Source organism: Tachyglossus aculeatus, chromosome 6 (assembly GCF_015852505.1).
Source record: "Tachyglossus aculeatus isolate mTacAcu1 chromosome 6, mTacAcu1.pri, whole genome shotgun sequence".
NCBI lineage: Eukaryota > Metazoa > Chordata > Mammalia > Monotremata > Tachyglossidae > Tachyglossus > Tachyglossus aculeatus.
This window is the reverse complement of record NC_052071.1, coordinates 3,034,792-3,047,312: the sequence shown is the minus strand read 5'-3', so window position 1 is coordinate 3,047,312 and position 12,521 is coordinate 3,034,792. Positions and strand designations below refer to the sequence as shown.

Below are 12,521 nucleotides of genomic sequence, written 5' to 3'. Positions count from 1 at the left end.
CGGTCCGAGAATTCATCCCGCCGAAGGGGTGGATGCCGGGAGATAATTTACTATTCTATTCATTTTGTTAATGACGTGCATCCAGCTTTATCTCTATTTATTCTGATGACTTGACACCTGTCCACATGTTTTGTCGTCTGTCTCCCCCTTCTAGCCTGGGAGCCCGTTGTTGGGTAGGGACCGCCTCTGTCTGTTGCCGACTTGTTCTTCCCAAGCGCTTAGTACAGTGCCCTGCACGCAGTAAGCGCTCGCTAAATACGATCGAATGAATGAATGAATGAGAGCAGGACGGGGAATGGCACAAAGGGAAGGAGAGACAGAGAGGGAACGAGATGTGGGGTGGAGAGAGCGAGCTGTGAGACCTGTGATTTCTCATCACCGCGTCATCGTGGTCCGGGTGGCACAGCTGAGCAATGCCATACCCATACTTTTCCAGCATGGTGCTGGCAGGGGCACCCGGGCTCCCTATGGCTCGGGCAGATCGCTGCTGGCAGAGGCCGGGCCCCCTCCCTCTGCTGAGGGGGGGTGCAGGGCAGCCATCTTCCTGGCAATTTGAATCCCATTACGTAAAGCCCCCCACCCCCCACCAGTTTTTCCCCCACCCCCTGCTTCTTGCCTGGGAAACGACGATATTTTTGGCAGCCACCCCAGGCTAATTAACTCTCTATTCCGGGTGGCGTTCTGTGCTGGAACACCAGATGAAGGCGCAGGAGGCGGGGAGCCAATCTGGAAATGTGGACGGGGGCCTCGGTCTCGGGCCTCGTGCTGGTCGGGCTCAGCCAGATTGGGGCAGCCACGGGCTATCGCTTCCTTTCCCAATCTGTGTGTTCCTTTGGGGTAGCAACCACCTTATCCCTGCCCCACACCCCCTTCGCTCCCTGGGGGCAGGAAGAGCGAGGCGGAGTCTCCCCGTCCCACCCAGAAGGCTCTCTCCCAGAGCCATCCTGGGGGGACAGAGGTTGGACCCAAGCAAGTGACACCCCAGCAATAGGGTCAGACTCACGGTCCCTCCAGTTCAGGATTGCCTCCTGCCAGGGGACCGGAACATGTGCTAAAACTGTGGCTTGTGGCCCTTCTAGACTGGACCACCCAATCTCCCTCCCCCTCTCCTCTCCATCCCTGACTCTCCCTCCAGAGCCTCAGCATAGATATCCTTCCCCGCCACGCTCCCCTCTCTACCCCTGCCTCTCTGTCTAGTGACCCAACACAGACTATCCAACCCCCCTGAAATTCTCCCCTCTCCAGCGCTGACCATCCAATCCTCCTCATTTGCTCCTCTCCACCCATGAATCTCCTTCTGATGACCCAGGATGGACCGTCCAACCCCCCTCACTCTCCTCTCTCCATCCATGACTCCTCCCCCTGTGACCCAGTATCATCCAGGACAGGTGTGGATGTGAAGCTGGAATATTTTCCCAACCGGTCCCACCCCAGGCATCCGGTGCTGGCGTGCTCTGCCTCTGGGGGGAAGAAAGCCTCAGTGTCCCCATCATTGAGAGGATAAACAGGAGCCTCCAAGATGTTTGGGATTCTCGGTGGGTAGAAGGTCCTTGTTGGGCAGGTGGTGATGGCAATGGAGATTTGGGCCTCATCTTTGCCCTCCCTGAGCCAGTCTCCCCCGCAGCTGTCGGACTGGTTGGAAGGGTCAGACTGGCCCTCGTAGAATTCCTTGGGAAAAACGGGCCGGGAGCAGCAGAGTCAGTGGCCTGGAATGGCTTCCCTCCCCTCACCCAGTGCCATCTGCGCCTCCTCCTGGGCTCCTGGCAGGGTGAGAGACGGGCTTCCATCCATCTCAGGAGGCCCTGGGTGCCCAGAAAGGAAAATCAACCCTCCAGGCCCGCGCCAAGTAGTCTATCAGCTTCCTGCAGGGTGAGGAAGAGGTCCTCACCTGATTTCCTGAGCCTGTTCCCTCATGGACTGGGCAGCAACTCCGAGAAGACAACATCCCAGGCTAAGCTTTTAGGACCCGGAGGCTAGTCCAGCTATGTTCCTAATAATAATCATAATAATATAACTGGTATTTGTTAAGCACTTATTATGTGTCAAGCACTGTGCTAAGCTCTAGGGTAGATACAAGATAATCAGTGCCTGTCCCATAGGAGGCTCACAGACTAAGTAGAAGGGAGAACAGATATTGAGAAGCATTGTGGCTGAGTGGAAAGAGCCCGGGCTTTGGAGTCAGAGGTCATGGGTTCAAATCCCAGCTCTGCCAATCGTCCAAAGTGACTTTGGGCAAGTCACTTCACTTCTCTGGGCCTCAGTTACCTCATCTGTAAAATGGGGATGAAGACTGTGAGCCCCCCGTGGGACACCCTGATCACCTTGTAACCTCCCCAGCACTAAGAACAGTGCTTTGCGCATAGTAAGCGCTGAATAAACGCCATTAGTATAAAAGCCCCATTTGACAGGTGAGGAAACTGAGGCCCAGAGAAGTGAAGTGACTATCCCAAGGTCACACAGCAGACAGTCGGCAGAGCCAGGATTAGAACCCAGGTTTTCTGACTCCCAGCTCTTCCTACTAGGCCAAACTGCTTCCCCTGATATGCTGCATGTCCTAGGGCCCGTTGCTTAATCTCTCTGGGGCTCTACACCCATACTATAGGTCGATGGATCCCTGTTTTGACCTCCTCACTCTCAGGCATGTGGGGATGGTCACTAAGAGGAAACAAAGCACTGTAGACCTTCAAGGTACTGGGTTATTATTACTTCAGACACAGACCTCAGCTCCGTTTGTTCCTTGGGTGGCTGATGAGCTATAGAGGATAGTAATAAGTAATAATTAAGAAGCAGCGTCTCTCAGTGGAAAGAGCCCGGGCTTGGGAGCCAGAGGTCGTGGGTTCTAATCCCAGCTCTGCCACTTGTCAGCTGTGTGACTTTGGGCAAGTCACTTCACTTCTCTGGACCTCAGTGACCTCATCTGTAATATGGGGATTAAGACTGTGAGCCCCACGAGGGACAACCTGATCACCTTGTATCCCCCCCCAGAGCTTAGAACAGTGCTTTGCACATAGTAAGCGCTTAACAAATGCCATCATTATTATTAATAATGATAACTGTGGTGTCTGGCACTTGCTGTGTGCCAAACTCGATGTCGGAAAGAAAATAACCAGGCCGGACACAATTCCTTTCCCATACAGGGCTCACGGTCTAAGGGAGAGGGAGGACAGGTGCGTAGTCCCCATTTTGCGGATGAGAAAACTGAGGCCTCGTGAAGTGGCTTGCCCAAGATCACACGGAGGGCTTGTGGCAGAGCCCAAGCCTTCTTCCTCCCAGGCCGGTCTTCTTCCAACAGCAACGTAGCCTTGTGGAAACAGAAGCAGGAGAACTCGGTATTGACACTGACATTGGGCTCCAACCACAATACCCTCCCCCCGGCCACCCGCCGGTCTTCACATCCATCTTTCCCTGCCACCTTCTCTACCCCTTCAGCCTCCCGTGTTCCCACCACAGAGCTGAAGTCCAACCTGGTGTGGCTCAGTCCCCAAGTTCCCCGCAGAGATCTCAAAGGAAGAGCAGGCGGAAACCAGCGACCCAGTCACGGCTCTGGGTAGCTTGTCCCAGCGGTGCCCGCCGCGCCGCATTTCAGAAAACTGGGCAGGAGCGGTTACCTGTTGGTCAGCAGGTTGAGGCTGTGTCCTCTGGGAACTGGGGTTGGGGGGTGGAGGGGGCGGGAGGACTTCTGGCTCTTCAAGAGCCCAGTGTCCTGGGATGGGCGGAGTCATCATCATCATCATCATCAATCGTATTTATTGAGCGCTTACTATGTGCAGAGCACTGTACTAGGTGCTTGGGAAGTACAAATTGGCAACACATAGAGACAGTCCCTACCCAACAGTGGGCTCACAGTCTAAAAGGGGGATATGAGGAGCTGCCATGGCAACTATGATGCCACATTGGCACCACTTCAGCCAGAAATAGTAGTAGTTATGGTAGTAAGCTCATCAATTAATCAATCAATCAATCAATCGTATTTATTGAGCGCTTACTGTGTGCAGAACACTGTACTAAGCAATTGGGAAGTACAAGTTGGCACATATAGAGACATTCCCTACCCAACAGTGGGCTCACGGCAGGGAATGGGTCTACAACTCTGTTGCATTCTCCCAAGCCCGTAGTTTTTTTTCCCAGTGCTCAGTAAAGCCATCTGCACACAATAAACACTATTGATTAACTGAGGAGTTATTGAGCATTTACTGTGGGCAGAGCACTGTACTGAACATTGGGAAACAATAACGAGAGGCCAGAGTTAGGCGTAGTCCCAGTCTAAAGGTAAGCGGGGGAAAGGTTTGGACACAGATGCAGTAGGAAAACTGAAATGGGAGAAATACAAAACCAGCATGAAAGACAACATAAAAATATAGAACACTTTGATACTCACCTCATCCCCACAGCACTTATGTCCACATCTTTACACTCTGCCGCTTCCTCTACCTGTAACTTCTGTTAATGTCTTTCCCCCCGACTAGATTGGAAGATCCTCGAATCAGGGAATGTGTCTGTCAACTCTATTGTATTGTCCTCTCCCAAGTACTTAGTTCGGTGTTCTCCACACAATAAACACTAAATAAGCGTCGTTGATTGATCGATTAGTAGTAACAGCATTTATTACTGTGTATTTATTTATTTATTATTATTCTAGACTGTGAGCCCGCTGTTGGGTAGGGACCGTCTCTATATGTTGCCAACTTGTACTTCCCAAGCGCTTAGTACAGTGCTTTGCACACAGTAAGCGCTCAATAAATACAGTTGAATGAATGAATGAATTACTATAGAGAAGCAGCATGGCTTAGTGAAAAGAGCACAGGCTTTGGAGTCAGAGGTCATGGGTTCAAATCCCAGCTCCACCAATTGTCAGCTGTGTGACTTTGGGCAAGTCACCTCACTTCTCTGGGCCTCAGTAACCTTATCTGTAAAATGGGGATGAAGACTGTAACCTCCCCAGCGCTTAGAACAGCGCTTTGCACATAGTAAGCACTTAATAAATGCCATCATCATCATTATTATTATTATTATTATTAAGGAGCACTGGGAAAAATTGCGCAGGTGTGAATCAGACATGGCCGTGCCTGGATCAGACACAATAGGAGCAATATGAATCCATAGGATAAAGTAAAAGAAATACCAAAACAGGATTCTCAAGAATAGGCTTTTTTATCATTTATCTGGTTCATGGGACTGTTGCCGACTTGTACTTCCCAAGCACTTAGTACAGTGCTCTGCACACAGTAAGCGCTCAACAAATACGATTGAATGAATGAATTGATCAAAGACAGCACAAAAGTATGGAATCTAAGTGTGTCGGGGGGAGGGAGGGAGGAGGGGTCGGTGGAGGTTGGGGACTCGATCCTGGTGGCCATCATGCCCGGAGGGTGGAGGCCCAGACTAGGTGGCTGTAGTTAGAATCCCCGTTCTCCCGCTGACTCAACTGAACCACCAGGACCTTGTGTTTCCCCAGTCCCAAGATGAGGGAGGAAGAGATCCTCCGCTCCCGGGGAGGCTGAGCGATTGGCCGCCGTTGCTCCTCGAACTCCTTGCAAAGGAGGAGTTGGAGGACACTAGGCTGTGGATTTTTGTGCCCGTGCCCCTCGTTGATGGGTGTCTGGGGGCTCCGGCGTGGGTGGGAGGAGAAATCCTGCAGGTCTGGGCCTGGGGCGTGGGAGGGAGACCCCCCAGCCCTCCATTCAGAGATGGGAGGGAGCCGCGTGCCCAGGATGGGATTGGGTGAACCCGGATCATTGAGGGGCCTGTCACTCTCGGCCCCTCTGCGCAGACCTGCCTGTCAAGGAGCTCTGAGGGACTGGATGCCTTTTCCCAATCCATCAGTGGTATTTATTCAGCGCTTACTGTGTGCAGAGCACTGTATGGAGTGCTTGGGAAAGTAAGACTGTGAGCTAACTGTAGCAGGGAATGTGTCTACCAACTGTTATATTGTCCTCTCCCAAGTGCTTAGTACAGAGTAAGCGTTAAGTAAATCCGATTGATTACATTGCAGAGAGTTGGTAGACTGGATCCCTCCCCACAAGGAGATTCCAGTCACCTCCCCTCTGCCCCTGAGTTCAGAAAGGGCAAATCCAGGGAAGAGGGAGGAGAGGAAGAGAGGGGCCTGGGTAATCCGCACCCACCCCGCCCCGCAGAGAGCCTGCTCCCGGATAATTGAAAGTTGACTGTTTGGGAAAAGGCGGATTACTGTGCGAGTTGAGCCTGAATGTGCCGAAGCGAATGAATGGAGCCGGTGGAGGGGCGGTAGGGGGAGGAGGAAGAGCTTGGGGCCGCAGTGGGGGGCCGCCATCACTAAGCACCTCTCCCTTTCCCTTTGAAGCTAATCAGTGCCGGTTCTATCGTCAGTGCCGAGGCAGTATGGGACCACGTCACCATGGCCAACCGGGAGCTGGCGTTTAAAGCCGGCGACGTCATCAAAGTCCTGGACGCTTCCAACAAGGACTGGTGGTGGGGCCAGATCGACGACGAGGAGGGGTGGTTTCCTGCCAGCTTTGTGAGGGTGAGTTCCTGCTGCCCCCTGTTCTTCCTCCTCCTCCTAACTGCGGCTCCGAGTCCCCCCTGTTCTTCCTTGCCTTCCTCCCTCGACTCTTCTGTCTCCCGACATCTCTCCTGTGCTCCACCTCTTCTTCTTCCATGTCCCCTCCCTCATCTCCTCTCTTCTCCTCCTAACGTCTCTCCTTTGCTCCTCCTCTTCTTCCTTGTCATCCTCCTATCTCTCCATGCTTCTCCTCTTCTTCTTTGTCTTCCTCTCTCCTCTCTTCCTGCCCCCCTCTCATGCGATTTTATGGCAGTCAGCCCGATGCAGCCAGAACCACTTGGGGTGTGGGCAGGAAGCCCCAGGGTTATCATCTCGCCTCTAAGGCCCCAGTGAGCTAGGGCATTGCCCCCTGGGCCACGGGGTCCGGGGCAGGAGCCTCAAACGGGGAGGCTGGGGGCTGAAGGCCAGAATCTCAGAAATAAACACTTGGGCCTAGGCATGGGACGGGCCAGCTGAATATGGAGCCAGGGGAGACAGGGAGGCCAGGGAGGGGATTAAGTGACCTGAAGCCCCTTTTTGGGCTGGGCTTCGGGGACCCTAAGAATAAGCAAATCTCTCAGCTTTGGCCAGGGCCTGGGAAACAGTCAGGGAAATGCCAGGGTTGGCAGTGGGGAGCTGCATTTCTTCCTCTCCAGCTCACCCCCGTCTGTGTTTGTATCAGATAGGCAACTGACCACCTGAAAACTGGGCTGTTGGGTATAAAGCCAGAGGATAGGCTATCCAGTCAGCACGCTTCCCGGTTTCGTAGACTTATGACCTCTACTATAATAATAATAATAATAATGATAATAATGGCATTTATTAAGCACTTACTATGGGCAAAGCACTGTTCTAAGCACTGGGGAGGTTACAAGGTGACCAGGTTTTCCCACAGGGGGCTCACAGTCTTAATCCCCATTTTACAGTTGAGGTAACTGAGGCCCAGAGAAGTGACTTGCCCAAAGTCACGCAGCCGACAATTGGCAGAGCCGGGATTTGAACCCATGACCTCTGACTCCAAAGCCCGGGCTCTGTCTACTGAGCCACGCTGCTTCTCTAATGCCACCGATCCCAGCAGGTTGTCATTATTCTGAGCCCCGGGGGGACTTCAACCTTGACCTCGCTCAGCCTGGGTCTTTCCAAGAATGATTAATAACTGAGGTATTTGTTAAGCACTTACTTTGTGCCAAATGTGCTAAGCCCTGGAGAACCACACCATCAGATCAGACAATATCCCTGTCTGCCACAGCGCTCACAGTTGAAGAGGGAGCGAGAACAGGTATTAAATCCCCATTTTGCAGATGAGGAAACGGAGCTAGGGAGTAGCTAAGTGACTTGTCCAAATTAACACAACAGGCAAGTGACGAAGTCAGGTCTCCTGACTCCCATTCTTGGAATGGGTGTAAGTATCCAAGGGCTTAGGTGATGCAGAAGTGCTTCCCCATTGCCGCTACTCCCTCCCTCTGATCTACCCCCTTCCCTGCCCCACAGCACTTGGGTATATTTGTACATATTTATTATTCTATTTATTTTATTAATGATAGTAATAATAATGATGGCATTTATTAAGTGCTTACTATGTACAAAGCACTGTTCTAAGCACTGAGGAGGTTACAAGGTAATCAGGTTGTCCCATGGGGGGTTCACAGTCTTAATCCCCATTTTAGAGATGAGGTAACTGAGGCCCAGAGAAGTTAAGTGACTTGCCCAAAGTCACACAGCTGGCAATTGGCGGAGCCGGGATTTGAACCCATGACCTCTGACTCCAGAGCCCGGGCTCTTTCCACTGAGCTACGCTGCTTCTCATGATGCGTACACATCTATAATGCTACTTATCTACTTTAATGCTCTTGATGCCTGTCTACTTGTTTTGTTGTCTGTTTCCCCCTTCTAGACTGTGAGCCCCTTGCTGGGTAGGGATTGTCTCTATCTGTTGCCGAACTGTACTTTCCAAGCGCTTAGTCTAGTGCTCTGCACACAGTAAGTGCTCAATAAATACGATTGAACGAATGAATGAATGAAAATAGGATGTGGAGTTGAGAGGTTAGGCATGGAAGGTTTCCTGGAGGAGATGTGATTTCAGAAGATCACTGAAGATGGGAAGAGTGTTGGTCTGCTGGATGTGTAGGGAATGGGAGATCCAAGCAGGAGGGAGGATGTGAGCAAGAGGTTCATGGTGAGAGAGATGAGATGGGGCCCAGTGAGTGCGTTGGCTTGAGAGGAATGAAGCGCGCGAGCTGGGTTGTAGTGGGAAAAGAGAGTGCGTAAGAGAGCTGATAGAGTGCCTCGAAGCCAATAGTCAGGAGTTTCTCCGTGATGCGGAGGTGAATGTTCTGTCACGGGTGGTTTTGGAGGAGCGGGCAGGGATGTGAAAAACAACATTTAGGAAAAATGATCTGGTAGCTGAGCGCAGTGTGGACTCAAGAGGAAGGAGGCTGGAGGCAGGGAGATCTGCAAGGAGGCCATTTCAGTAGTCATGAGGATATGGCAAGCGTCTGTCTGGATCTGTGCATTGACAGTTTGAAAGGAGAGGAAGGAGCAGATTCTGGAGGTGGAGCGAAGGAAAAATTGACAGGAGTTTTGTGACAGACATGAGGGTAGGAAGAGAGGGAGGAGGCAAGGTGGAGGCTTGAGGGACAGGAAGGATAGTGGTGTTGTCAACCGCGATGGAAATGCTAGGTGGAGGAGAGGACTTGGGAGGGAAAATGAGGAGTTCGGTTCTGGACACGTTGAGCGTGAGGTGTCGCCCGGACATCCAGGTAGAGATGGGCTGGAAGCAGGAGGAGATACAAGGCTGCAGAGACATCAGAGCTGGCGAGACAGACTTGGGAGTCATTTGCAAAGGGGTGGTAGTTCAAACCATAGGTGCGGTTGAGCTTCTAGGGGGTAATTTTAGATTGAGAAGAGGCGGGCTCCCATCAGTGAGCCTGGGGGACCCCCCCAGAGTTAGGAAGTGGGAGGCAGAACTAGAATGGATTGATGTTGGAATATTAACCCTCCCTGCCTGTCAACGCTGGAAGAGGCTAGCAGGGAGCTGTCTTTGGCATTTGGGCCAAGTTTTCTGCTAATGTGTATTTTGGTGGAGGGTCGGATATTCTTCCCCCCAGTCATCCCAGAATTTACCACCTTCCCTACCTCCATACAGAACAGGAAACTGAGGACCCAAGAGGAGACAGAATGTGGCCTGTCCCTCTCCCAGGCCTGGAAGTCCCCATCTACTGCCCTCGGCAGTGACCCTCTTGCTCCAGAGAACGGCCTGACTTCAGGCCCATCCAAAGCAAAGATGTCTCCCAGGCCCCCCAGCTCCTGGCTGAGCAGCCCCTTGCCCGGCCCCCTCCCCACCGGAGGCCTTTCTATGTTGGGAGAGGCCTCCTCCATCCCAGAGGAGGGAAGACCAAGGGTGCAGGGGCTGAGGAGAGCCCCGGCGACATTGGGGCTGACATTGGCAGCTGGCTTTTTTTTAGGAACCCCGAGACTTGTTTCCGCTCTCGTGGTAATATGACACTGATAGAATAACAAATGTGCTAATTAGCCCCCATTTACATTCCCATGATTCCCGCTTAATGACTTCCCATTGTGCAGATGCTTTGGAATCCCATTAGCGAACGCATAATTTGGCTAATTGGAGAAGGAAGTTTCTAATATGGAGTCCTCTCCAACTCCAAGAGATCCTAGGATCTGCTGGTGGGCTGAGAGTCACTGGGCCCCGATCTGATCAGACTCTCTGAGGGATGAGGGGCTACTGTCTGGCCCCTCCCTCCATGAAAAGTCTCAGAGTTCCTCCTTGTGCCTGACCTGCAGTCTTCAAGCTGTAGCCTCTGTCGAAGTTCTCCTTGCCCCATTCTCAGCTAACTGTCAACTCATGGACACTTACTGCCCTCCCGGGCTGGGCCATCCATCAGACAGTCAGTAACCTACGTTTAGCGCTTCCTGGGGGCAGAGTACTGAGCGCTGACCGCGTGCAGACCACTCTGCAGAGCACTTGGGAGAGTGCAGTTGAGTGCAATTGAGTCCAACCCCTGCGCTCGGGGAGCTCACAGTCTAAAGGGTTGAGCGCTGATCTTCCCCTTTAGGATCCTTGCTGTAGGATTTGGGGAAAACTGTGAGTCCAGGAATGCCCCGGGGGTCCAGGCTCGTCAAACTCATTCCCCAAGTCCCTTTGGTTGGACTTGTCAGCTGTGTGACCTTGGGTAAGTCACTTAACTTCTCTGGGTCCCAGTTCCCTCATCTGTAAAATGGGGATGAAGACTGTGAGCCCCACGTGGGATAACCTGATTACCTTGTATCTACCCCAGTGCTTAGAACAGTGCTTGGCACATAGTAAGTGCTTAACAAATACCAACATTATTATTATTATTATTATCGCCAACTTTCCTCAGAAAGGAAAAGTCCGGAGGTCTTACAGATAAGATGGCCCTACGTCATTCATTCATTTAATTCAATCGTATTTATTGAGCACGTACAGTGTGCAGAGCACTGTACTAAGCGCTTGGGAAGTACAAGTTGGCAACATATAGAGCCAGTTTCTACCCAATAGCGGGCTCACGGTCAGCAAGGACGGTCCTGGACCATTGCTGGGGGTCCAAGGGAGCCCACCTTACGCTGGTCCTCAGTTTGGGCTGTCTCCCTCTTTTAGACTGTGAGCCCACTGTTGGGTAGGGACTGTCTCTATATGTTGCCAACTTGTACTTCCCAAGCGCTTAGTACAGTGCTCTGCACACAGTAAGCGCTCAATAAATACGATTGATTGATTGATTTGGGCTGCAGCTCGCTCATTCCAGACTGTTGGGGCCCCAGAGCATCTTCCAAAATGTGTGGTCACAGAGAAGGAAAGGTGATGGGGAAGTAGGGGTGGCGCTCAGGCAGGGAAGGGGTCCTCGCAGCCCGAATTTCAGGGGTGGAGAACAAGAAGTGAGAGGGGAATGGACGGTCCATCCCTAACCAGGAGGGTGGATGTTTCGCGGGGCAACCAGCACATGATTCCTCCAGCCGTGCCAGCATCCCTGTGGGAGACAGAACCATGGCCTGGATGGTCTGGGAGCTGGCCCTGGATGGCACGAGTCGGGTTCTGCTCTTTCCATGCTTATATCCCTCGCAAGCTCTGCAGAGAGCGGACTTCAAAGCGGCAGACTTGCCCAACCGAGGGGAAGCATCACAGAGCCCAGAGACTCCTTTCAGATACAAGAAAGATTTACAAGTTAGGTGGCTTATTCTTGGCTTTTCCGGGCTTTCAGATCTCCTTATCAGAGCCAGAAATAGCAGGCCCAGAAGCTTTCCATGCTACACCGAATGAACTGGTTTTCCCGACTCCTCATCCTCAGTTAACAGTCCGAAGAGAGAGAAAGAGAGAGAGAGAGGCAGGCATCTTGTCCCAGTTTTATTGATGTGGGGTTTCAGGGCCAGATATAGTTGGAGTTGTACTTTATAAGTGCTTGATATTCACCCCACCCTCAGCTCCACAATACTTATTTTTTTTAATGTATCTGCCTCCCCCTCTAGACTATAAAATCCTTGTGGGCAGGAAACATGCATACCAACTCTCTTATACTGGACTCTCTCAGGTTCTTAGTACAATGCTCTGCACACAGTAGAGAATCAGTGTCCCTAATAATAATGATGGTATTTGTTAAGCGCTTACTATGTGCAAAGCACTGTTCTAAGTTCTGGGGGGGATGCAAGGTGATCAGGGTAGTCCATGTGGGGCTCACAGTCTTAATCCCCATTTTACAGATGAGGTAACTGAGGCACAGAGAAGTGAAGTGACTTGCCCAAAGTCACACAGCTGAGAAGTGGCGGAGCCGAGATTAGAACCCACGACCTCTGACTCCCAAGCCCGGGCTCTTTCCACTGAGCCGTACTGCACGGGCTTGGGAGTAGGAGGACCAGGCTTCTAATCCTGGCTCTGTGACTTGTCTGCTGAGTGACCTTGGGCAAGTCACTTGACTTATTTGTACCTCATTTATAAATCTCTCATCTATTAAATTGGAATTAAGACTCTGAGCCC

The 12,521-nt window shown here is 51.9% G+C and overlaps 1 protein-coding gene across 3 annotated transcripts in view; it reads left to right on the top strand.

Moving 5' to 3' along the window:
- ARHGEF9 (Cdc42 guanine nucleotide exchange factor 9) overlaps window positions 1-12,521 on the top strand; it is a 133,944-nt gene that overhangs the window by 75,323 nt on the left and 46,100 nt on the right. For all 3 annotated transcript variants that reach the window (XM_038747803.1, XM_038747805.1, XM_038747804.1), the window contains exon 2: window positions 6,320-6,499. In XM_038747803.1, coding sequence (XP_038603731.1) covers window positions 6,374-6,499 — 126 coding nt within the window. In that variant the 5' untranslated portion in view covers window positions 6,320-6,373. The remainder of the gene's footprint in view (window positions 1-6,319; window positions 6,500-12,521) is intronic.